This window comes from Hyaena hyaena, unplaced genomic scaffold, assembly GCF_003009895.1.
Source record: "Hyaena hyaena isolate Hyena2069 unplaced genomic scaffold, ASM300989v1 scaffold_425, whole genome shotgun sequence".
Taxonomy (NCBI): domain Eukaryota; kingdom Metazoa; phylum Chordata; class Mammalia; order Carnivora; family Hyaenidae; genus Hyaena; species Hyaena hyaena.
In genome coordinates, this window is record NW_024081052.1 from 514,859 (window position 1) to 541,228 (window position 26,370).

Here is a 26,370-nt window from a genome sequence, read left to right on the forward strand (position 1 = left end):
GTTTTGTTTTGTCTTTTTCTGGTAAGCTCACATGTTTCTATTTCAAAAGATCAAGTACAACTGCATTCTGTGTATCAAAAATAAAGAAGCCTTAAAAAAGCACAAGAAAAGCTAACGATGAACTGGAGATCAAGTTTAAATTTGAAAATGTACTGTGACAATTTTTTGAAGATTTATCCCTTTTAGCCTTTAAGGAACTGCTAAAGGAATACATCTACTTTAACACCACCTTTTTTTAGAAACTTAAAATGTATCAGAATACCAATCATTGTTTTAAATATACAAGGAAATTCTTTCTCTCCTTTTTAGAGGGGAGAAACCACTATAAAAATTAGATTTGTTCTTGGAAATCCTCGTGATTACTGCCACATATTCTGGCCTCAGAGATTCTCAAGGAGGTTATACAGATGATGACAAATGTGACTTAATCACCCTGATGAAAAACCAATTAAGTCTTTTTCTCCCCAAAGATCAGATTCAAAGTAACCATCTGGAGGAATTACGAATCTACTACTTAAACAGTTATGGAAGTATATACTGGATTTACTCATTGTTCAAATCTTTCATTATGAAGAAACTGTTCTGTTGAAACGAATTTGGCAAAAACTTTGCACTGAGGATTTACCTCAGTAAATCCCGACAGATTCAGAGTTGAGGTGAGATGAGGGCACTAGTCTCTTTATTAAATTTTAAAATAAAAACAGAAACAAAGGGGATTTAGAACTGGAGCACATACGGTTAAGGCTTCTCTTGTTCTAGTCATGTGACAAACTAAGAGAAGGCAGAAATGTTCCCTCAATTAAAATATAAAAACCCAAATTCCACAAGTTCTTAGGGGATACACACGTATCACACTACAAAGCGTTTGGCTTTAGTTCCTGATCACTGTGAAGGGCTGACTCAGACACTTACAGCTGGAGCCAGACACACAAAGTCAGCTACAAGGTGCAGTCCCAAAGCACAGCCTCTCTGTGCAAGATATTACTGACACCATTAAGGACAAAGACAGGTAAGGCTCCATATGATTTCAAACACCTGCAAATAAACAGATATTTTATGAACAGCATATTTTTTCTGGGGAAATAAGATATAAAATAGAATAAATAAATGTGACCAAAAAATGACTAACAGAAGTATCTTTCATTTTCTTTCTTTGGCTCTGGACATGAAAACAATACTCTGTAAATCAGCAAAGGAACACTTTTTGTGATCAAAGGACCAGTATTTACAGGTTAAATCACTACAGCGTGACTTTCAACCCAGGATTTTTGACCCAGGCCATTTTCCATGTCAACAGACCAAGAAAGCTGGAGAGCCAATTAGCCTCATTCTACTCATTCTAACACACTGGGCGGGGGTGGGGGGGTGGGGGGGTGGGGGGGGTGGTGGTGGTGGTTGTTGTTTGTTGTTGTTGTTGTTTTAAGGCTTTAAGTTTCAGATTGACATTTTGGGTTTTTGTTTTGTCATTTTTTCCCCAAAGGAAGTTTTCAGATAAGCTATCCTTCCTAAAATGAATAGACAATCATTTTGGTGGAAAAGACAGACCACTGCCATTTACCACTTGGAAATGATTCATGATTTTAAAATGGAGAGGACTGGGGTGGGGGAGGCGCCTAGCTGGCTCAGTCAGTAGAACATGTGACTCTTAACCTCAGAGTTGACAGTTCAAGCCCCACATAGGGCATGGAGCCTACTTAACAACAACAAAGCGGGGGGGGGGGGGGGGGGGGGGGAAAGGGAAAGGGGGAGAGATAGCTAGGAAAAAAAGAAGAAACAAAGTCTTGAAAAGGAAATCACAAACCAGCTAACTCCTATATTCACATATGGACAACTACTACTCAGCAGTAAACCCATTTGGCTCCAAGTTGATGTGGGCAGTGCACATGAATGGCTTTGGCTTTTTTTTTTTTTTTTTGGTAGTCACAGAAGTTAATTAAGCTTTCACCTGCATTTACATTTAAAAACAAATGATAAAATTTGAACTTAAGATACAAAAGACACTGTATTTAATTTGTAAAAATGTGTAAAGTCTAAGTCGTCCAGTAAACAATGAAATTTTAATTACTTAAGGAACACCATGCCCAACATACTGGTAACACACAGATCTCTTTCCTCTCAAGGGCTTAACCTCAGAACCAGGAGAGAATCAATCCCATAATTCTAGCTCCTCTGTGCCCCCTAAAATTTTCAACCAATCACTACCTTGGTGTACTCATGAGCTACGCTGGGGGCAGCTTTGGGGTTTATGAACACAGCCCCATGCTATGGGCCAGAGTGGTGGGGATGCTGCAGAATAGTACATAAAGCTTAATTCATCTCCAGGATTACACACCAATGATTGCATTTCCTTCTTAAAAAAAGAATTCCACATTTAAGCACTGAAAAACTTTTGCTTGGGGTTTCTATAGAACTCTCTAGAATCCATTCTCTACTTAATAGATTTGTACTTTCAGTTAGATGCGGCATGACACTCACTTCAGAAAGGGTTGGTGTACGTGTATTTAAGGACAATTTCATTCTTTAGAGAGGAGAGTGGCTACCGGCCTAATTATAGTCTCCCTTTCCCTAAGGACTGGTAAGACACCCTGTGGCAGCATCGTCTGGCCCTTCAAATCAGCAGATGGAGTACCTCCGCTCCTAACACCTCAACCACAGAGGGCTTCCATCCTCCCTCCCTCCCTCTGGCGGAGACCCTACATTGACTGGGGCGACAGATCAAGTTCATCTCTGTATACATTAAGCATATCATCCTGTAAAGAGGACTTCAGTTTGGTCAGACCAGAGACAGTTTTATGGTCTAACACATAAACACTCACTCATGATAGCTCCCCAACACAAAGAAAACCACAAGACTTGAAATAATAAGTTACTTTTCAAATACACAAGAATATCCTTGGTATTGGCAGATATTGTGAATTTGTCCATTAACCCAAGCTATTGCTTGGAAATATTACCACTACCCTCTTAAAAATAACGTTTTAAAGAAAAGTCTATGCTGATATGCACGGGGAGGACTGAGTTTGAATCTGTTCTAGTAACTGTGGTCCCAAGGCAGGTGTGGTGTGTGAGTGAAGACTGGTTTGCAGGCACGACATCCATAGCTGAGGAAACTATGCGTCTGCAAGGACTAAAGGAAAGGAAGCGTAACTCAGGGCTGTGTCGTTGCTCAGGGCACGGGAACGAGACCTCTGGGTTAGCAGCAGCGGCAGCGGCAAGCTTCTGTTGGCAACGGCCTGTGGAATCACGAGATCGTTTTGCCCACTCCTTCCCCGGTGACTTTCGGTAAACTTCAGACGGGCCCTCCAAAGGCTAGACTGCTGAGACCTGTTCATTCTCTGGAAACAGTAAAAACACAGGAAAGTGGTAGAAGAGGCATATTAACAAAGACCGACTTACAATGTAGTTACCTGTTTAGACAATTAGTCAATTTCAACAAAGAAATCCTCTCAAATATCCTATCGGGGCCCCGATTTTATCACGACGACTTCTAAGTGCTGATCACACTGAAGGTGACCAAATGCACTTTCCTAACTGCTCTTCATTTCTCTATTGTTTAAAAGGATAAAATTTCATTTACTAGCAAACCATTTTTGAAAATACCACCCCAGCTGCAGTCTGTCAAGAGTTTTGCCATTATGAGGAACAACAACAATGGCATGATTTCAGGTAGCTCAGCACTTCGATACTTGCACTTTGAAGTTTTCGTGCATTTATTTATGGGAGACACGACTCCACTACTGTCAAGTGCCTCCTCTTGAGATTATCCTGAGACTGAGCTGCTATTTGTCAAATATGAGAATACCTTGTTTGAGCCAGAAGAAAGGTACAGGGCACACAGAAACATGCAGCTTGACCTCTCCATTAAAACAAATACACCTCTGTAGTTAGGGATTTTTTTTTTTAACAGAGACTTATAAGGCATTTTACATGTAAACTTTAATGATTATGTAAAATAACAGAGTAAAGACCAATTAATATATTCAGCAATTCATTTAAGACCCATTAAGGTAGTTTGTCAACATACCATCTGCTTCGCTATCTGCGTCAGTCACATCTGCTAGTTTAGGATGGGATGGTTGCTGCAAAATATGCCTCTGAGGCTGAGTTACAATCTTCGATGGAACACAGGCCACGGGGCTGCTACCGAGAGAAGCTGGTGGCAGTCTAGAGAGGCTGTTATGCATCATCTTTGACCTCTGCACTGCCACACTATAATCTGGAGGTTTTAGGTGTAGGTGGGGTCCTTCCTTTAGGTCCGCTAAAGAAATGCCCATGTATCCTGGAGGAGTGGGAGGTGGCTCCCTATACCTATCCTCCTTCTTGGGTGAGGTGACACAGTACACTGGCATGAAAAATAAGCAATGGAAATGTTAATGAAAAATGTAAGAAATAAAAAAAAACATACTGAAACTTATTACACTGACAAAACAGAACTCAAAATCAGACTGAATGAGTGAACGTATTTGAATACAATGACAGATTATAAAAACCCACTATTTTAAAACTTAATATTTAAACCTGTTATCGAACATATAAATCTCATGAGGTCTTATCAACATAAAAAGAGTGACAGAGAACTGAAAGCAATGATGCCTTGACGGCCCCCCTCTGCAGCGGGGCCCTTGCACCACAGAGATGTCTGCCTGGCTCCTGGACGACTCCAGCTCTGAGGATGACGGAGTCAGAAACATCTAACAGTTCACCGTGAATATCTATGTTTTCACAGGAAGGCCGTCTGGGCCTCTGTTTCAGGTCTGTTCTACCCTGTCCCTGAGACACGAACCACTGTTTCATGGCCTCCCAGGCGGACTTTCAGTCCTGGCATATCAACAACTTTAACTTTCTGGGAATGGAGCTCCTAATTCCTTCAAGAACCTTCCTTCCAACTTCTGATCTGTGACTAAGTGAAAAAGAAAAAAACAGCCATCATTTTAGGAAATTCATCGTAAGTTTCCCTGATTTTTAGTGGACATTAAAAACAACCATGACTTAAAATAAATAATACCTTTGACTTAAAATCCTTTTCCCTAAGTTTGTAAACACTGGGACGAAGGCAAAGTTTCAGAAAGCATCAGAAATGGATTAAAGAAGAGAGGAAGTTCCATGAAATTAAGAGTGATTCACAGGATCTAAGGGGCAGATGGTTCTGAATATCTTGATGATGTAAGTAACTTTTAAAACACAAACATCACATATGTATAAGCAGAATAAATTAAAAAGGACCATTAACAATTCTAACATTAACTCTCCTTTTGGAGAATCAAGTTCGCCCATACTGGAATTTCTACAAGTGTACCAGCAAAATCTGCATGTAGTATCAAGGTCCTATATGATCTCCAGTCCTAGCTGAGAAGATGGGGTGGGGAGGGGACAGAGCACGTTTGTCAAGACGAGGGAGACAAGAATGAAGAATTTAAGCCATTTGCCCAAGTCATCTAGAAATGAAATAAAAGATTCTTAAAAATCTAGTTTCCTAAATGGAGAAGAGATTAATTTTATATCCTTGCACACACATGCTTATATATTCATACAGTGGTTACCTAGAAGGATTTAATAAAAAAAAGTCCTTGGAAAAAATGAATGCGCTAATAAAAATCCCAATCCATAATGCAATTTGACAAGTAAAAAATATACTAAAAACGTGTTATAAAAATCAGCACATCTTTCACATTCTTAGTAATTTGACTTCAGGAATACTTTAGAGAGAATATTTTATATGATTCATAATATGGTCATTCTATATATACAGAAAAGCAGGGGCTACTATATGCCAATATTTACATAATTCAAGGAAGAAATGAAAAAAATGTATTTGAGGGCTGAAGACTAAAAGGACACAGACACCAGAGAGCTGCACATGGTCAGAATGGAGCCCACTACAGGAGGTGGCGCACCTGTGCCATGTGCTAGGAGCATATGGTGAAAATTCGGACTTTCTAAACACAATTTCCCTCTCTTTTGCTATCTAAAAATAGTATCAAAGTTTCTACCGTTTTGACAGAGCAACTGTGGCCCAGACAATTTATGAGGTGACAAAGAGAACAATCCCTTCATTACTACTTCACAATCACACAATCTGTCCTTAACGAAGCCAGAGACCTCAGAAACAAAACAAGACAAAACGGTCCCCTTTATTAAGTACCTTCATACCAGTCTTTTCATTTTAATAGGCTTGAACACATGCCCCCAAACCTCTGAGAAATCATGAACTTTTTGAAAATAACTTGTTTGTACAGGGCAGGAAGAGAGGCTGGAGAGAGAGATGGAATATCTGCAAGAGTAAAATTCTGGGCCAACATATCCCAAAATGCCATTTTTTGTCATTTAATCTCTCAATGCCACAGATCTGACAACACACAACTTACCAATCAAGCCCTTTTCTGTACTTGAAGTAACAGTTTTATAAACTGGGTCAGTGACATCCTTGGAGTCCAAGCTTTCAGAGGATTCAGGTGGGGTGCTCTCCAACACTCTCCTTTTAACTGTCCCATAGTTTGGTTCGTATGTCTCAGACAGAGAAGTGGAAGAGGCCCAACTCTGTCTCATCTGATTAGTCTCTAGGCTTCCTTTACATTGACCACAAGTTCTAGAGCAGCCTTTAGGACAGGAATAGGGCTCAGAGTCAGGGGGTTCAACTTCAACAATGGGGCCATCCAAATGGCTCTGTCGGTAAGAGTTCAAAAAATCCCAGCCCTTCGGGTTTGGAAGGCTTTGGAAGTTGTCATGGGAGCTGCTTGAACAGGAAGTCCAACTTCCACGACCACTATCGGCTGCTTCTAAAATGATATGTTCATGAGAAATCTCTTCGTTACTCATAGAAGATGAGACAGCTAAACTCTTGACTAGAGATGGCTTTGTCCACCTAAAAAAAAGTTAAGGATACACAATTAAAAGTAACCTAGTGGCTTGCTGGAAAAATCTCCTGTCCAATGCAAGTATAACCACCTACAAGACACTGCAGAACATGCATCATAAATGTTCAATGCCAAAATAATCTTTTGAAAAAATAATGACACTGTAATTCATCATCACTTAATCTCTATTCCCATTAATGTTAATATTTAGCTAGAAACATGCATGGAAGAAACTCAAATATTTAGCAAGGTTACCTAAGCATTTTTCTTAAGCTGATTTTAAATAAAAATGAAAAATGAGGCTTGAAATGAATAAAATTACACATTTTCATTCTTGGCCCATATAATGCTAGATTCTCCACATGGATACAGAATAAAGAATTCTCAACTACAGGAACCATATTTGGTTTTCCAATTTAACCCTGAGATCAGCCTACTACTATGCCAAGTAAAGAGCAACTTCCCCAACTATTAAATGAATTCTATTACTTATAGCAGGGGTCTTCAAGTCAAGGCTCAGGAGCCAAATATGGCTAACAGCAGGTTTCTGTTTGGTCTGGAGCAAAGCATGATTTTTTACATTTTATAGTTTAAACAAAATATTCCAAAGAATTTGAGACAGAGAAAGATACAGTATGAAAACCCCAAAATATTTACTATCAGGCTTTTAACCCTTCACCCCCAAACATGTTGTGAACCCCTGATTTACAGAATAGGGCAGGTGTGGGCAAACTAGAGCCCCAAGCAAACCACCCCGGGGTCTATTTTTTTAAACAAAAGTTTACTGGCACACAGCATGCTTATTTGTTTATGAATTGTATCATGGAATTGTCCTGGAGCAAAAATGTCAGGGTTAAGCAGATGTGACACAGAACTGATGGTGTGCTGACATTATTTACTATTTTAACTTTTATGGAAAGGTCTGCTAAACCTTGGTCTACTTTAAAAACTTTTACAAATATGCTAATACTTGAATACTGTATCTTCAGTTTTTCATATTAAAGAATTCCAGATTTAACATTATTTATCAACTTAGAATCAACTTTCTCAATGTTTTCTCAAAGATTTGACTTGACGTGATTCTAAATTTAAATTTACAGTTAAAAAAAAAAACAACCCCTTTGGACTTCCACGAGCTGTTAATTCTTACTCTCCAAATCACACTTTTAGATCAAGGACTGGACCTACTCCCTCAACACGTCTACACTGCGTACAGTACCTCTCATTACACCATCTTTTTGAGCACTCTCTAACAGCCACAGTGCAAGAACCACCTCCCCCGTATCAGCAGGAGTGTCTATGAGTTCTTATTAATTGAAAACATACATGATAGAAAGTTATTTGAATTCACTAACACTTCAAAAATAAGCACCCATATATAAAATAGTACTTATTTGCAAATGCAATTCAGAGAATATATACTTGGCCCTCATATTATTTTAGGGATTCCCCCTGCAACCACTCCATGGGGACAGGGGGTGTCTAAGGTCAAGTTGGGAAGCACTGCTTGTGATGGCCACTCGGCTTGGGTTTTGCGATATGAACACAGACAAGTATATGTTTACCCAGGGCCCAGCTGACTATGGTCTCCTATCCCTGAGGACTGTTCTGTTTTCTCCAATGGCCCAGTGGATTCAGAGACCGTTACAGCCTGTGAAGAACACCGTTCATCCTGTAGAGCTGTAGACATGGAGTCAACAGAACAATTGCTCACGATGCTGGATCGTGAAGAAATTTCACTATGGCTGGAGTCAGACAAGTTGTCAGATTTAGTTGATGGTGTAAGTGTACAACCTGAACGAGAAAAAACAAGTGATCAAACTACAAAACAAGGAAATAGATAGGGGTATGTGGTCAGGGAGAAGACAAAGCATAAAAACAGCAAAAGACAGAGTGAGTAGCAATATCTCAGTTTCCATGTATGTGGCTGTAATGATGCCAATCTCCTACACACCTTCCCTCCATATTCACTCACCTACCTATCTATACTGTACCAACCCACATGGAAACTCAAGAAATCAGAAGTCAGAATCCATTACTACTGAGGAAACTAGTCCAATATGTATCTAACCCATGTTCCCACATAGTTATAAGCATTTAATAAAACAAGAAGAAATTAGATGTATTTCAAAACAGTAAAAAGCAGACATCTTGAATTTCTCAACTTCTTTTTAACCCTGTCACCTTCTTTGATTGACATAAATATTTCATGGTGTGATCTGAATGTCTAGAATATCACCTAAGGTAGGAGTCGGGGAGGGGAATCATGACTCAAGAGAAAGGATTCTATTTTTGCTTTCATATACTTACCCCAATATACTGCTTAATACCTAAGGAGTCTTACCCCAGGATGAAAGCAATTATTTTCTTATTTTTAAATAAATATGGATTTAATCTTATACCTGGTTTCCTTTTTCTTCACCAACTTTGAAGACTACTGCATTGAACAGCAAAACTGACAAATTTATAAAAATGTGTTCTGAAAAAAAAACAGCATCTGCCTGTTTTAAATTGTTCTGACTTACTGCACAGCATATAGAGCAAGAGAGATTTTCTTTTGCGTTCTCTGGAATAAAGGGGTAGAGATGGAATGAAATGGAGGCATCCAAAAATAAATCTGCAGCATGACAGTTAAATGTACATTGTGTTTGTTTTGATAACTATTAGAAAAGTAAACAAAATCTCTTTTATTTAGAAATAAAAGAAAATGCCATAGTAATCCCGACAAGGAGTAGATCTCAAAGAAGCAAACAATTATTTTCCTGTTCACTGGACAAATGAGGTTCAAGAGATACAAGACTTTCAGAACAATCCCTAGAAATCTCATTTAAAAAAAGTATAGGTTTTATATTCACATATAACTCAAGTCACTAAAGAAAAAATTTTTGAACAATAACCACAGAGTAGTTCCACTAATTATTTCAAAAAGAAAAATTAAGACCAAGAATATGGCTCATTTATATTTGGCTTATGGGACCAATCAGGCACAGGGCAAGTTGAAATAAGCCAGTCTTTTGACATCTGACCATTGACTGCTACTTCTCAATGTCCTTTATGAACTGACTGGTAATCTTCCTTTTTTTAATTAAAAAAAAAAATTTTTTTTTAATGTTTTTTATTTCTGAGAGAGAGACAACATGAGCAGGGGAGGGTCAGAGAGAGAGAGGGAGACACAGAGTCCGAAACACGCCCCAGGCTCTGAGCTGCCAGCACAGAGCCCAACGTGGGGCTCAAACCCACGAACCGTGAGATCATGACCTGAGCTGAAGTTGGACGCTTAAACGACTGAGCCACCCAGGCGCCCCTGACTGGTAATTTTCAAGTGCACCATGAAAATGGATGTAGTAAATTTAAAAAATATATAAATATAAATATAAATATAAAATATAAATATAAATATAAATATGAATATACGTAAGTTCTTCCTCAAAGAAAAAAATCTTTTATCCTAGGGGACAGACTTGCTTTACTGTTTTAAGAGTAACTACATCCCTATGTCTATTAGACATTATTTCTCAAATATAATCAGTTCTAAGAATCACCTAGAAGGGTTATTAATATATAAATATATTCTTGGGCTTATTTCTGGTAATTCAATATTTATGAGGTTTGTGGTAGACATAGTAACTGTATTTTTCCCGAATTTCCATATGATTTTCACTTGCTATTTTAGACTATCTCCTCTCCCTCCTCTGGGCCAGAGACTTATATGAAAAACAGACAAAATTAAGTGTGGACAAGATGCAGCTTCTTTCCTTCTTTTTCCCTTAGCATGTAAAATAGTTGTAGTAATAAGAGCAATAAGATTCTCTGAGGCAAGGGCATTACGGGGTATTCTAATGAGAAAGTAAATACTCGTTTCTAAAAAGTACCTCTACTTATTTCATTCACAGAACCAGCAGCTATCAGAAAGAAATGAAGCTAATTACAGAAAACAAGAGTATAAATTTTACTAACATGAGGAAAATAACATGTACAAATAAGGCACTTTATATAAATATGACTTTGTTGCCAGAGCACCTTTAACACTAATCATAAAATGCCTACATAAATCGTATTATACACTAAGTTTTCTGCCTAAAATTTGTTTGATAAATAACTTAAGCTACATTTACATTAAATAAATGAAAACAAATTCCACACTAAAATTAAGTAAAGAACTCCATCAGATTGTCTTTCTCCTTTTAGACTTGAATCGCGTATAGAAGCAGTTTAAAGTGTTACTGTTGCCTCGGCTATTTGAACTGAAGATGTCTTTCCCTTTCTCATCTTTGATGTTGCTTCCAACATCCTTCACTTTCTCACAGCTTTCTGTAGCTTGATTGTGATCTGCGTCCTCTTTTTTGCTGTTGGCTAGTCTCTCCCTTGAAAGAGTTCTTTCCCTAAATCTTCTAAACGGGGACGTCACTCTTTTTCTGGCTGTGTTCTCACAGCTTGTCCTGTCTCTATCCTCCTCAGTGGCCTTCTCGGTACTGTCTGTCCTTTTGGCTGTGCTCCTGGTAATCTGAAGGATTTTCTTTTGCAAGTAAGCCCCGCCTATGCCGGGGCAGCTCTGGCCACTGATCTTGGTGCTGGACTCACGGGGAGGGGATGAGGAAGACCCTGAGAGGCGCAGCAGGATGCTGAGATCAGATAGGATACTGCCAACTGGAGGGAGAGATGCAAAAACCCTGTCACGGTCAATTAATTCTTTCCAATTAATCACAATTAGCTTGGTTTCTATTACAGAGTATTTTGTTATTAAAAAAATTCAAACATTTAAACAACACTGGAAAAACTGAAATCTAGTACTGTACTTTTTAAAGGATAGAGAAGTCTACGATATACCATAAATAACGCAGTCATTGCAAACAGAACACGGGAGAAAAATTACCTTAATCAGAACAAGCTGGTAATAAAATATTGTTGGAAGTAAGCCAAGGTGGTAAAATCATTAGGAAAAATATGACAAGACTATCAGGTAACCAGATACATTTTTCGAAAGTAACTATGTCTGGAATTTTCAGGCAGATTCTACTAATGAAAAGCTTGGTAAAAACCAGACAGGACGTATAAATCGGAAGTACAATGTGAGTATTTATAAAAAAGCACAATTTCTGATCCTGTTTCATCTCCAAGGTGGAACGTTTCCTTCCTTATGTACTGCAGAAAATGAACATTAAGGCTGCCTGATGTCACTTTTTTAAAAAACTTCTTACTTATATAAATTCCCCTTATAGAAAATCATGATAGGCTTATTTCCTTAAATGTTAAAAAACAGAAAACTAATTCCAAAGTTTAAGAACCAGAAACAGATCCTACTAATGTACTCTTAGCTTAATAACATTTTTGTTCAATTACAGACTACTGGCAAGATCATGTCTACGGAAACAAAAAGAAATCTAGTAATTGGTTGGGGTTTTTGATAGAACGTTGATTTTGAATTGACAGAACATATTATAAGAACAATGAGAAACAGTTTAAAAAATAATAATCTCTTCAGGTTTCTAAGGATTCTCAACATGCTTATGACAGACTCCCAAAGTTATAAATGTCAAGGTCAACTGCTGGCCACATACTGGAAGACGCCTTGGCCAAGACTCTCTATTCTAGTGGTGAGAGCAGATTTTCTGTCAGGAATGAGAGCGATGGGGAAATTCTTGTTCTCACAAGTCATGTTCAGGCAAAAACACCAAATCCATGTAAGCTGGTTTCCTGGTTAAAGAAATGTCTACGATGGGACCTCCAATCAGCCTCCTAAAGGAGTGGAGGGTGTAAAGGTGTGCCTGAAAGAGCATGAACAACAGGCAGCCACTGTTCCCCAGAACCACCTGTGTGAATGGATGAGGCAAGGAGCACCTGGAGGGCACCAGGCAGACATTACAGGGATGAAACAGAGCGTATGCCTCACAAAATCATATATGAGCTGCACACCACAAGATCAGACACATACCTGTTAATATACATTGTTTATACGTCCTGTTTATTTTTACTAATCTTTTCTTAGTTAAATCTGAATGAAAATTCTAGCTTCTCTCAGCTGTGTGAAGGGGCACAGGGCGCATTAGAATGAAGCTGTGATGAGAGCAGGGAGAAAGAGGACACACCTCAATTTACTAAACACTTATCGCCTATCAGGCTTTATAAATGTTATTTCATTTAGCCCTTGTGTGAGGTCCCTAAAATGGCTGGTCTTTGCTCCATCTTACAGACAGAAACCTGACCTTATAAATCAGCTGGGCATAGTAACGCAGCTACTGTGCAGAATACAGTCAAAATTCAAACTCTGGTCTGACAACACTTAACCACATCACTGCCACAAATATGGCAAATAATAAAAAAAAAGAGCTTGCAAAAGTGAGATCAAACTTAGAAGATGGGAGCTGAGGAAAGCCCCGGAAGCTTTTCCTTCCTGCTAGAATTCGTAAGGCTTTCTTCCCCAAAACCATGTGGCCTCTTGTGCTATGATTATTTAAATGTGTGATTCTTTCATATCTTGGGAAGATGATGCCAAAACTAGGGAGACTTTTTTACCAAAATACACAGAGCATGGAGCAGCCAGTGTAAAAAATACCACATGTGCCACATGTGCAGCTAACATGAAATGGCATTTGCATACATACCATCCAGGCTACTCAAGACAAAAAAAAGCTTCACTGTGAATTACGAAAACGTGTGTCAATAAACAAGACCGATTTCAGGTATTTTACATCCAGAGGTTCTCTTTAAGAGCAATGTAAAATCCACATGGCTGTTTAAATCCTGATTACTAAAAAGGTAATAATACTCCATTACTAACAAAAGGAATATATCAATCTAACTATGTTTTTTTCCCTGAATTTTGTAGTTGGTTAAAACCAATTCCTTGTAGAAATTCTTAATTTAAAATACTCCACAGAAATGTTAAAAAATTGGAAATTTGAATGCCACCACCAAGAATCTGCACAGAAAGAATCGACCCTGACTTCTGCCTTCATTCTTATCTATGCATGGCCACTCTGAATACAAAAGTCCTAGCTTATCTAAAGGCACAATACCTGGGAAGCATCTGAATAATTCAATCTAAAACATGAACGTTCAAAAGCTATTAGGAGATACAGGTTTCTTCACTTTCTATTATCACTAGAGACTGAAAAGCAAATTATGTGCCATAAAATGTTGCGTGGTGTAAGAACGACTAGCTTAAACTGTTACATTCTTACCTTTGCGAGGGGAGCCTTGAGGAGATGCAGGAGGACTAGAATGTAAGGATGATGCCACAGAGATCGTATCTTCTGGATGTTTCCTACCAGTTATTTCTTCAGTTGTCCCTAAAACTTTCTGAGGTAAATGTGTACCTAAAAATAAAACCCAAGAAGTAAGCATCACATCACAAGGAAAATTAGGCCTAACATGCTACATAACTAAAGCCATGATGCACAATGGCTAGTGTAGTCAACCGAAATGTATAAATGACAAACAGGGACTAAATGACTGGGTAATGGCATACAGAGATTCTCACCTCTAGGTTATTGGTTCCAATTCAACTAGTCAGCACGGACCACATTATAATAGTTCTCTGTTGTCTGTCTGTTTTGTGGCGTAAGGGAAACAGTCTGAGTATAGTGTCCCAGCCCCCACAATTGACACACTTGTTGGAAGTCTTAACAGGGAAAGCATGGATTCAAACTCTTCTCTTCCCTTTAGAGGTGGCCTCTCCAAGTCAGGGCAAGGCACGTGGCCAGGGCAGTGTAGGGATGCTGGCACTGTCACTACCTGTGGGCATACGGAAGAGGCTGCCGGGCTGCCAGTGCAGCCCTTTTCAACAGCACTAAATTCACACTACAGGAGAAAAGTCGACAACAGAAAGAATCATGAATTTATAGAAAAATAGTATGGAACCCACTGGAAACATGCTGCAAAGTTCTATCTTTACTCTTATCAAACAGCCATTCCTGGTTAGTGTAGGTCAAACTTAGCAATGGTTTCACCAAGCTGACATTTTTGTATTACAGATCTTCTCTAAGAAAAGCCAAAGAGCTATCGGCACTACTGTAATCAGTAAAGGAAGCCCGACTTTGATGGGCATTTGTCATACTAAAAAGCAGCACTTTTTAACAATGCAGAAATTTAAATCATGGTGTACTCGCACTACTCTTAATTGCTTTTTTAATATGAATACATTTATCACATAAATAACAGCCATATTACAAGAAGAGAAAAAAGGGCTACTTAGAACAATACTGTCTCCTGGATGATGACATTCAAATAAGAAGCCAGACCTAAACGTGTCCTATTTCTCACTAGATCAGCAAATTGATCGACTTCACCAATTCAGCACCCAATTATCTCTTCATCTCCACAACCATCAAATTAGCTCGGGCTCTGAGCAATGTCCAGTTAATTGTTACATCAGCTTTCCATTCGGAATGCCTATCTCCAGGCTCAATGTCCTCTCTACTATAGTCCTTCTCCAATATAAAACGGACCATAACCTCCCCCTGCTCAAACCTCTGCAATAGCTACCCCGGACAACTGTCCTTAGGCATGCCATATTGTAATTTCAGCATGCCTAGGACTTCACTTCTCGTCATCCTAGGAGGCTATTAAGTATGACGGTCGAAAGAATGGACTTTAGGGGCACCTGGGTGGCTTAGTCGGTTAAGCGTCCGACTTTTGCTTAGGTCATGATCTCGCGGTTCGTGGGTTCGAGCCCCATGTCAGGCTCTGTGCTGACTGCCAGCTCAGAGCCTGGAGCCTGTTTCGGAGTCTGTGTCTCCCTCTCTCTCTGACCCTCCCCTGCTCACGCTCTCTCTCTCCTAGAAATAAATTTAAAAAAAAAAAAGAAAAAAGAAAAAAGAAAGAAAGGACTTTAGAGCCAGTTAGCCTGGGCTCAACTCTCAGCTCTATTACACACTGCCAGTGTGTAAATTACCAAAACCTTCTTTGTTTCCTCTGTAGAACGAGAATACTGCCTATCTTATAGGGTTATTATAAAGATTAAATGAATATAATAAGCTTAGTAAAGCACTCAGAACTGCGTCTGGCACTCTGTAGGTGGCAGCTTTAATTATTATGGTCTCTCAGCACTCTTTCTGCAGCTCTACACTTAGAGGGGGCAAACTGCTGGTAGCTCCTTGCAGATACCACACTTTCCCTTTGCTTGAAGCAATTTCTCTGTAATATTTGCCTAATTGCCTCCCTCTTGATCAACCCTTAAAACTCTGCTTAGGTGTTATCTACACAAAGCCTGCTCTGACCCACTTTGTACATAGCTCTGTGTGCCCCAGAAACTTCCCATCTTTTGTTTTTTTTTTTTTTATATGTTCTGTACACACTCTAGACATAAAAGCAAACACAGTTTTGCGGGTCTATACACCAGAATGAAAATCTGGCAAAGGCAGGGGGTGGGAGGGATTTCTTATTCAACTTTGGATCTCAAAACAAAATCAAATTAAATTCAGAGTTCTACTAAATATGTCCTAAATATATAATTCACGGGCTAAGTACTAACGTTAGGAATCAAACTAAGTTAAATGTAGCTTCTTTTCTACATGGCCTAACAAAGAGGGGATAGAGCATGGTCCACACTTTATATACTTTACAATCTTTTCTTGTCTCCTCACTAGGTTTTTGAGAAATGATCATGAATGAAAAAATAACATACATTTTTAGAATAAACAACCTCATTTTCATAGGTTGCACGTGCATTAGGTAAGTGTTCAAAAACACCGCTGACTGCAGCAGATGCTGGGTACCTAAGCATACTGCTCCAAGTTTTCTGTTGCCAGGACTATAGGAATTCCAATTATCAGCATTTAAGATATGTATGCTGTTATCAAATACCTAGAGACAAACAAACATCTTTAAATTCATGAATGATGATTAAATTCTATAAACTATACCACCTGATCTTCTGAGCATTTAGTTTGCAATTATTTTTCATTCTAACTCCCCCTGCAAGTTTAATTAAATCAATGCAAAAATTGTGAATACTCACTTAATGAGGCAGGGTCCTTTGTTTGTCCCTTCTTCCTGATGGGGTGCAAATTAACAGCTGGCACTTGGAGTGCCTGGCTCATTCGGTGAGGCTGATGCAAATGTGCTTTAGCTGTTTGGCCCACTGATCTCATAGGCACTGGAGACATTTCTGATGATTTGGCTGATCTTTTCTCATTGAAATTCTTGGTCACTAATAAAATAGAGTAAGAAATATGTAACTATGCACTTTTTTAGGCGAGGTTTTCACCAGTGACAATAATAAATGACTACATTAAAACCATCTATTTTTAACACAAAAAATGTAACAGATTAATCTTTCTAAAAATAATTTCATGTATTAGACAATGTGACTTCTAAGTGATTAATTTTGTTTCCTCCACACATCGTGAATCCATTAACTTAAAAGGTTCCCTTTCCACTGTCACGCTGATGGCCAAGTTTCCATCCTCTCATCTACACTACTGAAATACTTCCCTGACTGGATCAATTCTAGTCTATGATTTCAAGCCATTCTCCACACAAGAGCGGAACGCCTCTTCCAACATGAAAATCGGATCATACCAATTTCCTTCTCCAAATGCTCTACACAAACCTTTAGATTACTTGCCAGTGCTCTCAAGGTTAAAGATGCAAAAAACTAAAACAAGGCCTATTATGCCCTGTGTGATCTAGCGTAGGGCCGATATTAGCCCCCTTAATACTATACACTGTGCAGCAACCAACTGAGATCCCTTGATTTATTTTCTCAAGCCATCCTGTATCTTTTTTTCACAGCACTAGTAATTATTTATAACAATATAATTACCTGCGTGATTAATTATTGTCTCCCCCTGACCAGCCTGTAACTAACATGAGATTAAGGACTGGGTATCTTGCTTACAACTATTTCCCTGTGTGTGCAGTGACTGATACAAAACAGATATTTAATGGCTATTTGCTGAGCAAGTGAAATTATTTCAAGAGTTAAATACAGAAATACTAGAGAATTCTTTTATAAATTCATGGTTAGAACATTCGACAACAAATATCTGACAATAAATGTCAGAATTAAAAACTGAGAGGGGGGTGGGCATGGAGGAGGGCACTTGTGGGGATGAGCACTGGGTGTTATGTGGAAACTAATTTGGCAATAAACTATTTGTAAAAAAAAAAAAAGAATTAAAAACTGAGAACTCTGACTTAAGAAATAAAAGAATCTGTGGCCTTTGTATAAAATCAATATGGTAGTTCAAAGCAAAGAATTTCTTCCTTCAGGTAGTACTTTTAATTTTTCAGCCAGTAATTCAGGATGGTTTCAATGTAGGTCCAATCTCAGTACTCAATGACGTGGTTTTCAAGATTTTTTTTTAAATTTATTTTTGAGAGGGAAAGAGCATGAGTGGGGAGAGGCAAAGAGGGGGAGACACAGAATCCAAAGCGGGCTACAGGCTCTGAGCTGTCAGCACCTTGACGCAGGCCCCAAACTCCTGAACAGTGACATCATGACCTGAGCTGAAGTCGGACACTTAACCGACTGAACCACCCAGGCGACCCCCATGATTTATTTGTTTTAAACACCAAGATAAAAGCAAAATTAGCACATTCACACAGTCTCAGCATGGCTATCATAGTTATCTACTATGCTTTTATTATCAGAGTCTAGAGAGTATATTTTGAGTGTTAAGAATTAGGAGACATCTCAGAAATCAAAACTTGAAGGGATTCCTGGCGGATAATGTGGAGCAGCTCCTCAACTACTTAAATCCAAAGAGTTATAAGCTTTGGGTTAAACTCATGAAACACACTTTCCCCCCTTCTCTCAATACTAATCAGTTCTCAACTGACACTGTATTTTAACTGCTATCGTACAAAGAAAAAAATTAAGAAGCCACTTTAAATATAGATGACGGCCAAAACCCACATACGTACTGATTATTATGAAGAACCAAATTCTAAAATGCTAGCAATCAACTATTACATAGGCTTGAGGTTTAATCATTTGAAAAATCATTAAAACTAAAAAATACCTAAGTATTTAAAAATAACTTACGCAACAGAAATCAAATAGACTCTCAGGTCAAATTAAAGGAATACACAAATGAATCAAATTATCATCAAACTTAATTTAAAAAAGACCCCCACAAGTTTATTCATTTTAAATCAGTACTAAATATGTAGTGAAAGACACCATTTAGTGTTATGAGAAAAGACCGGTAAGTCTAGGTGGGCATGAGGAAAGTATGCAGGTGTGTGAGAGGGTGAGGAAAACAGAGAGACTGGATGCAGAAGTAGGTATATGGCATCATTTTGCGCCCAGCAGTTTAACAATAAGTCAGGCTTAAAACATTTTTATGCTCTTGAATAACCCAAATCAGATTTAGGGAACAAAAAAAGCATATAATGAAAACAAAAGATAAATATTATTTCTGCTTTTGACTGAAAAAAAGTTAAACTGTGTTCCCCAACCATAAGATGATGAAGTCTATATTGAGTTACTTGGGGAAGCGTAATTTTGACCATCATTCTAAATAGGGTCAGAATACATATATATTTATATATATGGCTTTGATCCTTGAAACATGAGTAAATCTTAAGATTCTATATACTTTTTCAATCTGTACTTTTGACATGTACCATTTTCACACGGCTGACACTATTCTTAATAGCTCAAATATAGTAAAAAATTTCCCTAGATCCTTCGATGTCTATATTCATTTATTATTTTTAATGGCCATCTACTATTCCTTGTACTGATAAGAAAACCGTATACCTGACTATTCTCTAGCATTTTAGTATCTGAATGATTTCTTCCCCACTGTAATGTATTCTGCAATATCTTTGTATAAACAGGTTTTTTGGGTGCATTTTCCCAATGGAATACAACGCTAATACGCTGGATACCTGACACATGACAGGCAACTTAAGGAGTAAATGGCAATGTTTGTAAAGTGTCTAATGACTGCTGGCATACACAAAGCTCTCAATAATTGTTAGCTTTTATTATTTCTTTCTCCTAATTTAATAGGTTGTAGAAAAAAATTTCTCTGTGGAAAGAGATAAAACATACCATCAATCCTTAAGTTTTACACACTTGGGGAAACAGAATTCTAGGACAAAGAGCGGGCACCTGGGTGGCTTAGTCGGTTAAGCGTCCGACTTTCTCTTGGGTCATGATCTCGCGGTTCATGGGTTCGAGCCCCGCGTCGGGCTCTGTGCTGACTGCCAGCTCAGAGCCTGGAGCCTATTTCAGAGTCTGTGTCTTCCTCTCTCTCTGACCCTCCCCTGCTCACGCTCTCTCTCTCTCTCTCTCTCTCTCTCCTAGAAATAAATAAAAAAAAAAAAAAAAAAAAAAAAACCAGGACAAAGAGAACCTTGCTCAAAAATAATAAATGACACTCCAACTCAGTCTTCATCCTTTAATAAGTGTGTTTTCCATCATACTCAATTTCTATGGGTACAAGTGTGCAAGGTACTGTTTTTACAACATTTACTGAATGGCTTGTTACTTTGTACTTTAAATTCACTGTCGTATCTGAAATTTTTGCTTTTTTCATTTTTTTTTTTTATTTTTTTGTATCTGAAATTCTTAAATCAATTTTTGGCTGTATGCCAACTTTACTGTCAGCAGTATATCAAGTTCTAAGCATCCTAGTGGAATTTTTACTGGCATAACAATTAATCATATATATGTGTAAAATAATATCCACTTACAACTTAATCATGTTTTTTGATTGTTACAATATAGTGTATTTTACCATTTTGGATTTCTGCTCTTACACCTCAGGATTTCCCTGACCCAGACACATATACCCTTGGTGGTTCACATGGCTGTTCTCAGCTTTCAGAAGTTTTCATTACTCCATTTTGCTTTTATAAAATACCTACATTAGAAATTAGCCCAAATAGCACAAATAAATTCAAAGAGGACCCTCGTCTACAGAGGTATTGTAAACCCCAAGCGGTGAGAACAGAGCCAACAAGCTACTTTTGCAGAAACTACACTCAGCACCTCAGTATCAAACTACCATAAATTTCAACTGTGTCTGTGAGCATCTGTGCTTTATCTAGATTTATTCTGTGCATCTGTTAGTAAGACGTGTCCTAATGTATCAGAAAAACCTAAGAGAGGTTATTTTTTGGGTCTGGGAACACTCAAATTTTTTTCCATAGAAATTAATGGTAACTGCTTCTTCCTTTTATGTCATTTTGGCTTATGAAAGATTTCATAGGAACGCTCTACTTACAAATGCTGGGAGAAATCGGTGTGTAATTAAAAAAAAAAAAAATTCTGAGGGGCGTGTGGTTGGCTCAGTCACTTAAGTGTCTAACTTTGGCTCAGGTTTCAAGCCCCATGTGGGGCTTTGTGCTGACGGCTAGGTCAGAGACTGCTTCGGATTCTGTACCTCCCTCTCCCTCTGGCCCTCCCCTGCTCACGCTCTCTCTCTCATAAATTAGAAAAAAAAACATTCAAAAAAAATTTTTTTTAATTTGAGAATAGGCTCTTTTGTCCCTCACGTTTCCAGTATTTAATAATAGGAGAATGTGCCTCACTTTTCTTATTTCACCTTACTAACACCTATTACCTATAAAGCTTTCAATTAAATTTCTTCCACTTTCTAGTTGGCAAAAATTATTATCTATGAAATTTAATGAAGGCAAAAGATTCACTTATTTTTTACTCTTTATTTAGGGATGAAGATAAAAATGTTCTCAAACAGAAGGACTCCTCTATAATGTTCCAGTTTTTATAAGAAGACTTTCTAATGATTTTTTTTTTAATGTTTATTTTTGTGAGAGAGAGTGCATGTGTGCATATGTATGTAAGCAGGGGAAGGGCAGAGAGAAGGAGAGAGAGGATCCAAAGTCAGACATTTAACCAACCAAGCCACCTAGTGGCCTTGACTTTCTAATAATTTTTTTAAAAATGTTTATTTATTTATTATTGAGAGAGAAAGAAGAGAGCACAAGTTAAGGGAGAGGCAGAGAGAGAGGGAAACAGAATTTTGAAGTAGGTTCCAAGCTATCAGCACAGAACCCAATGTGGGGCTTGAACTCACAAACTACAAGATCATGACCTGAGCTAAAGTCAGATGCTTAACTGACTGAGACACCCAGGAGCCCCTCTAATGCTTTCTTAAAAATGTGTTAACCTTCAATTTACTATACACTGCAATTAGGAATGGACAGAATTCAGTATCTGGATAAGAAGATCACCTGATACTTAGGGTATGTCAGAAATCTTTTTGAGAGAGTTAATTTTCATGGGCCTTCAGCTTAACTGTAGAGAAATAAATATCTATTTTGTTATGCTGTTTAACATCACAGTAAGTGAAAACTTGTACTTACAGGTACCGTAGGCGGGCTCCCACTGCAATGACATCATCTGAAACTTTTCCTCATCTGTGTCTACATCCAGACTGGAAAGATACTGCTTCACTTTTCTTGCCATTTGGGCATCCTCGTATAGCTTCTTGGCATTAAGCAGAGAACTACGGCGTGCCCTTTTCTTGTGAGCACCTCCTTGGACATCTAGCATGTTTGAGTTTGTGCTGCCTTGACTCAATGACCTGTAGGAAGATGGATATCACAGTGAGGGACAGTAAAGATAAGAATTACACATGGCAGATTGAAGATTAAAAGAATTTTGTTCTGTTAATGCTACTGCATGCTGATGCAAATGAGTTAAAAGATGAAGAGCATTAATGCAAAGTCATATGGCACACACGGCTATGTTCTAAGTTTTAAGATTCAGCAAAGTGCAGAATTCGAAAGAATAAGATAATAATTTCTTCCCCTGCCCCCTCTCCAAGCCCCCCGCCCCCAGCAACAAATTCCATCTGTGTTTGTGCCTATGCAACCCATGGCACAACTGGGACAAGTAAACAGTGGCCGCAAGGGGCCATCCACACTCTGAAAATATGGCAAGAGCTTCAGTCAGAACAAGTCCATCCTTAGCCAGATCTCTACACGAGGATTCTTCAGCAAGGGAGTTTCTACAGGAGCTTTGCTTATCTGTGCTGTTTTGGACATGCCATAGCCATCACCATTCCTGTCTATAGCAGGCCTCTCTGAGCATGCTAACCAATTTTACCACTAAGGAGATTTTGGCCCAAATTCAAAGAGAACAACCAGAAAGAAAAATAGGCATTTATTCTCAATACCCACATAGTCAGAGACCAGAAAGCCACTCAATCTTCCACTCACACACAGAATGCTTAGGCAATATGTGATTCTAGGACTGAGGATCTGGGACTTGGAAGCTTTCTTTGCAATGCCTCTGTGACGAACTGCAAGCCGGGTAGAAATAACCATAGTTCAAACAAACTACAGCTTCACCCAACCTCTTTGTGGCAAACCTCTATTAATGGCCACATCTGGAACCAATGAAAAACAGGAAAAGCAATGCTATTTGTCCTTTCTAACGAGGCTAGAAACACAAAGTTCTTAAATGATTTTTATTCTAAAGGCAATTCTAATTCCAAAATAATAAAGTTACCTATGCGTTTTCTAAATTAGCCTCATAATATACCCCCAAATATTCTGAATGCAGACCAAAATCAAAGAACAATTTGTTCTTCAGTGCTCACATACTATTTAAAACAGACACTAAAACCCTAATGTGTTCATTGTAAATTAGGCAAAACAAACATGTTTGTAGACATGTTACAGTTTTTTTTTTTCCCTTCACAATTTTTTATCTTTGAATCAAGATGTGTCTTACATTCTAAAGCAACTTTTTGATTGTTACTGGTCAGGTAGAATCTGTGACATGGTTGTTACTCCTTGTACATACAGAAACTTCAAAACTTGAAGAATGGTTGGGAAGAATTGAAGAATGGTTGGGAAGAAAATCCAATGACATCAGTGAATTACTCTTTTAATCTCCAGTAACCAAATGATTATAAGAAGGTAGTGAGTCTGACAAGTTCAACAACATTCTCAGGGCAGCTGTCAAAAGGAGGCTAGCTCTACCTATCTGCAAAGCAAAGCTAAGAGGCCAGCAGCAGGAGTTTTTACTCCTTTAATGGCTTGTTTAAGAAATACTCCATCACCGACACAGTTGATGGCACACACAGACAAAAAATACTGCACAGAGAAAAACACTCAGAAACTTGTAACTCAGAAGATTCATATTCTAAATACAAGTTTGTGAGATTTTAAATAAACCAATGTAATGTGCTCACATTTTTCTTTTAATCAATGTAAAAGGGTGTTATAAAAATACATATCTAAATTTACATAAGAGCTCTTTTAATAAGCATAAAAAGAAAGACGTATTCAGTGAACAAGTCACTTAAGCGATTTTTCTGATTGGTTCATAAAATAATGGTGTGTTCAACAACTGAAGATGCCTTAGATTCAAATAAATGCATAAAAACCAAGTGCCATATATATATATATATATATATATATATATATAAAGAAAGGTGTCCATAAATCTAGGAAATGAAATTCTAGTAACTGAAAACATTGTAATAAATGAGAGTAAAATGTCTTCTAAACTACTTTCAAAACAGAATAATGCTATAATATAATAAAAATGCCTACCATCTGCAAGCATCATACACTGCAACCCTAAAACTGAACAATGAATGTGTTACGTTAAGTCATTCAACACCCCAAATTCCCAGTAGGATATATGGACCAAATCTTCTTTTTCATAATAGTAATACCAGGAACCAATTTCTGTTTTTAGTGAAAAGAACCAGGAAAGACCAAGACATAAATGTAGAATACAGAAGGAAACACATGAGAAAAACACAGAGAAGGAAGAACATAGAAGGAAATTCAAGTTTACCAAACTTCAACAGAAAACAGGATCACAAATAAAACAAGACTCAAGTTCAAGTAAGTGGCTCACAGAAAAACCCTTTTTGTGTGTAATTAAAGCATCTGACTTCATGATTCACTCTAGTCTTAAAATAACAAAATCCTTCATATGCAATCCCTTCATTCACAAAAACCGTCTCTTTCTTCATCTAAAAACGATAGGACTACAGAGGTCCTAAACATTCTAGGGTTCTAAGTAAGAGGTATCTATGTGAATAAGCAGAGATCTAAACATACCCGAACAGCAAAGGTGGCAGTTTCAGAATATATTACAGTGGGTTTTTTTTGTTTGTTTTTTGTTTCTTTAAGGTGAATTCTGCTCCCAGTATGTGGCTTCAATCATGACATGGAGACCAATGCTCCACAGACTGAGCTGCCCAGGCACCCCTGACTTGTAGTACAGATAAGGGAGTCTCTTATTTAAAATGGTACAACTTTAAAATAAAATCCAATCAGTATTGTGTCACATGGTATTAGTGGATCTGAGGAATTAAAATCATCTTCTATTTCAAACATTTACTGACTTAATTTTATAGTATAGTTTGCATAAGGGCTACCTCTTTTTGGAAAATTAATGGAAACATAAGCTTTATAAACAAATGTTCATTTTTATGTAATTACATATTTATTTTCTATAATATAAGGCATGTGAATAATTTTTTAAAGTGGGCTCCATGCCCAAGGTGGTGGGGCTTGAACTCATGACCATGAGATCAAGAATTGCATGCTCTACTGACTGAGCCAAGCAGCCGCCCCAAAATATGGCACTCGAGAAAAAGAAAATGGCATGGATTCTGGAATGAGACTACCTAAATCTGGAGCTATCATCAGGGAGCTGTAAGAAATTAGACATGTCTATCTTCCCCACCTGCACCATAACAATACCAGAATTTATATCACAGGGTGGATGAAGATTTAAATAATTTTTATGAAGTGCTTAGGACAATATATGGCACAGAGCAAGCACACAACAAGTATGTACTATCATCCTCTTTTAATTTACCCTGCTAAATTAAAATCTACAAGGGACTTACGGGACACCAACAACGGAAAAGTCCAGGGGGGAAAAAAAGCTAGTTCTATTACTATTTTCACCTTGTTAGCAAAAGGCATTTGTGAGGAGCGTAGGTTGACAAGGTTAACAGGATGCATGCTAGTTTATCCGCGTGCATTAACGAAAAGGATGCAGTACGTGTTAAGAGTTGCACAACCCCTGGTTCAGGTGCATTCATCTCTACACTTACCCCAGACTCCGCCACCTCTTCTTCCTGTAAGCAAGAGCCACAAACATTGACGCATGGGTTTGAACAGGAAAGCACAGAAAAAAGACAACAAGTGAGAGTCAGAGAAACTATGGAGACAGAACAGAACAGAAAAATTTTTACCAAGGAAAAATGGTAGCTTAACAGTAAAATGACTTTAATGGAATCCAGAGGGGGTAAAATGAATTAGGATATGTACCGGAGGCCAACAAACCCACAATATTCTTTAAAATATGTTTTTAGGCAAATTATATTTCTAGTATCTAATTCATATCATAGGCTTATGTTAATAAGAAACTTAAGAAAAAAACACTAATTATAAATTTTTAATTTAAAGTTTTTAAGGGAAGTAAACCTTAACTTAAGGAAGAGAATTTCTGAATATTTTTTGAAGGATTTTGAGCACTCCTTTCAGTGACAAGATGAAGCTACAAGGAACATAAAGATTTATAATGTCATTTCTAAGTGTAGAAATTACTCTGATA

At 37.9% G+C, this 26,370-nt stretch overlaps 1 protein-coding gene across 5 annotated transcripts in view; it reads right to left on the bottom strand.

Annotated features, from left to right (window-relative positions):
- Positions 1–1,892: 1,892 nt before the first annotated feature.
- RAPGEF6 (Rap guanine nucleotide exchange factor 6) overlaps positions 1,893–26,370 on the bottom strand; it is a 204,568-nt gene continuing 180,090 nt past the window's right edge. For 2 of the 5 annotated variants that reach the window (XM_039252546.1, XM_039252543.1), the window contains 8 exons: positions 25,868–25,891; positions 22,140–22,360; positions 16,813–17,004; positions 14,036–14,170; positions 8,420–8,648; positions 6,366–6,862; positions 4,025–4,342; positions 1,893–3,335 (listed from right to left, as the gene is read on the bottom strand). In XM_039252546.1, the coding sequence (XP_039108477.1) occupies positions 3,310–3,335; positions 4,025–4,342; positions 6,366–6,862; positions 8,420–8,648; positions 14,036–14,170; positions 16,813–17,004; positions 22,140–22,360; positions 25,868–25,891 (1,642 nt within the window). In that variant the 3' untranslated portion in view covers positions 1,893–3,309. Of the gene's footprint in view, positions 3,336–4,024; positions 4,343–6,365; positions 6,863–8,419; positions 8,649–10,354; positions 11,502–14,035; positions 14,171–16,812; positions 17,005–22,139; positions 22,361–25,867; positions 25,892–26,370 lie in introns of those variants that run through there. The other 3 variants (XM_039252545.1, XM_039252547.1, XM_039252548.1) reach the window with 3 other exon arrangements.